General features: G+C 36.7%; 1 protein-coding gene across 11 annotated transcripts in view; it reads left to right on the top strand.

Moving 5' to 3' along the window:
• Positions 1-2,485, top strand: part of Zbbx (zinc finger, B-box domain containing) — a 108,593-nt gene that overhangs the window by 29,141 nt on the left and 76,967 nt on the right. For all 11 annotated transcript variants that reach the window (XM_013518646.1, XM_013518639.1, XM_013518641.1 and 8 more), the window contains one exon: positions 937-1,032. In XM_013518646.1, coding sequence (XP_013374100.1) covers positions 937-1,032 — 96 coding nt within the window. The remainder of the gene's footprint in view (positions 1-936; positions 1,033-2,485) is intronic.

The following is a 2,485-nucleotide window of genomic DNA, read 5'->3' as shown; positions in this document are numbered from 1 at the left end:
TGCGCCTCCCCGCGCGAGAGGACGGAGGGGGCTCCGCGGAAGGGGCCTGCCTTGGCCTGCCTGCACGCCCGCGGGCTGGCGCTGCCCTGCGCCTGACACCCTGCTCAGCCGGGCGAGGGAGCCAGCAGGGTGCAGCCGCGCGCGCGGGCACTTGCCGCGTCGGGAGGGCAATGACTTCAGCGGCAGGAAAAATCTGTTTTCTTCTTTTTTCTTGGTTGGCGCATCGTAGATATAGGTGTATTGCATTACCTAGCTTACCTGTACATTTTAAGATTGTATTCTCATCCTAGAGGATTTAGAAAATAAATATAAATATGGCCATAATCACTTTACCAGTAATAAACATTGCTGACCGGTGACAATCTATTTTTTGCAACTATTTTGTTTCCTTCGGGGATGCTTGTAAGAGGATTTTCAGAACTTTATTCTGAGACTCACCAGGGCTGGCATATGTAGCATGGGTGTAAATGGGGATTTTCAGAAAAAATACTACCTACATTGCTTAAAACTAATTGTATCGTGTAAATTTATACAGAAAGATAAAAGCAGGTATAAAATGACAATTTTGACCCAGAGAAATTTGTTTGATTTTTAAGAGGTCAAGATGTTTGATCTGAAGTTGTTAATTGTTTTATTATCAGTTTATGTATATATGTATATCTAATATATGTATCTCATGCCTGCATTATAACTATTACATTTATTTCAATAGTAAAGTAATTAGTGTTTGCAAGCGAGTTTTTCCGAGTTAAATGTTAGTTTCATGGGCTTTTCAATTTTTGACATCTCAGTATGTAATTAAAATGAATAAAATTAAATGAATAAACATGAATAAACATGCATACAGTGTTATCTGTATGCAGACATTTTCCCAAACTCATAGTATCATAAGACTGTATGATTCTAAAAATCTACGTATCTACTGCATCTTTTCAGGTTTGCCTGGAATGTGGTGAAGATTATTGTTCAGGATGTTTTGCTAAAATCCACCAGAAGGGGGCTCTGAAGCTCCACAGAACAACTCTTTTGCAGGTATGAGTTCCTGAAATGCTTGACTTGCACCATATTTATAGAATGTTTCAATAAACAGACACTTAAAATATTTTTAATTATCTAGAATTTAGAGTGATTTACATTAATTTCTCAAATTCTGTTGTGTATAGACAATCTTGACATATATTTTAAAATTATTTTACTGAACACTAGCTGAAATTGTATTTTGCTATTTAAAGTGTTTTTAGTTCCTGAGGTACTTTGGTTGTTAAGTCTTTCGGCATTTATTTGTGAACTGGACACTTCAAACTGGGCAATGTTTGTCTATTGTGGTTTAACATGGACACATGCCTTATTTTAAGTATTATTTCTATCTAGATTACTAGTTGGAATCTTATTTTTCTTTTTACATTTCTTTTTGAAACTGTATTATCTTTAGCCGTTATCATTTAGGTAAGTTCACCTTAAGATTATACTTTTAATTCCACATATTAGAAATTTTCATTCATTTTTCAATAAACATTTCTCTCACGTTTTCTTTTTTTAAATCATTGATCCTTAGAATGCTTTGACTCAAACTTTGTCAAATGGTTTTAAAATTCTGGTTCTTAATAAATATGATCAGGTGCAGATATGAATTACACTGGTTACATGTAGTGCTACTTTTGTTTGTCATACGTTTAATTCATTTTACAGTAGCATACAGCAATTGTTTGCTGAGCAGCTTTTAGGAAGCAAAATCAGTCCTAGGCAGTGACCTTAAGCACATGAACACGACCAGGATCCTGCTCCCAAGGACCTGGACGTGGAACTCGCCATCAAAGCCCTTGTGTAGTGGACTGAAGATTTCAGTATTTTGTGCACAAAGGAACTGAGCTGATGACATCTGTATATACAAAGATCACTGGCAAATTTCAATATTTACACGTTACCTCCATGTAAATAATTGATGGCTCACAGAGCTACTAATGATTCAAGTTATGATAATCACATAGCTCTAACTCATATTTTCCAAAGCCACTTTTAGTTACCACTGAATGATAGAGCTTTTAGGAAGAAATAATGGAGCTCACCCAAAAATAACCCATTCCTTCCCTACCTCAGAATATTTTAATTGTACAACCCTAAGGAGTGGAAGTTAATCTGCATAGAAATGAGTTTAATTGTTATATAGACAGCACAGAAGTTAACTAAAGGCTTTCTACTTTGAAAACTATTTCACTGTAGGTTCATCTTAGGAATTTTTCCTTCAAAGATCTGTTTCTTGAGCACATTTTCAGAGTTACCAGTCAGTGAATTTAAGCACTGAATTGCATTTAAGACAATGTGGAAGAAGCAAGAAGTGAGACATGGCTGCTTCTCTTAGCTTCAGTATCTGAGCGTCAGCATTCATCTGAGTTTGATTCTCTTTTCTTTTGCCTTTTATCTCTCCCGCTGTCCCTCTCTCTCTCCCTCCCTCTCTCTCTGTCCCTCTCTCTGTCTTTCTCTCTCC

This window comes from Chinchilla lanigera, unplaced genomic scaffold (genome assembly GCF_000276665.1).
Source record: "Chinchilla lanigera isolate Chin_1 unplaced genomic scaffold, ChiLan1.0 scaffold00047, whole genome shotgun sequence".
In the NCBI taxonomy this organism is placed as follows: Eukaryota; Metazoa; Chordata; class Mammalia; order Rodentia; family Chinchillidae; genus Chinchilla; species Chinchilla lanigera.
Note: the sequence above shows the minus strand (reverse complement) of the source record. Positions and strands in the feature narration are given on the sequence as shown.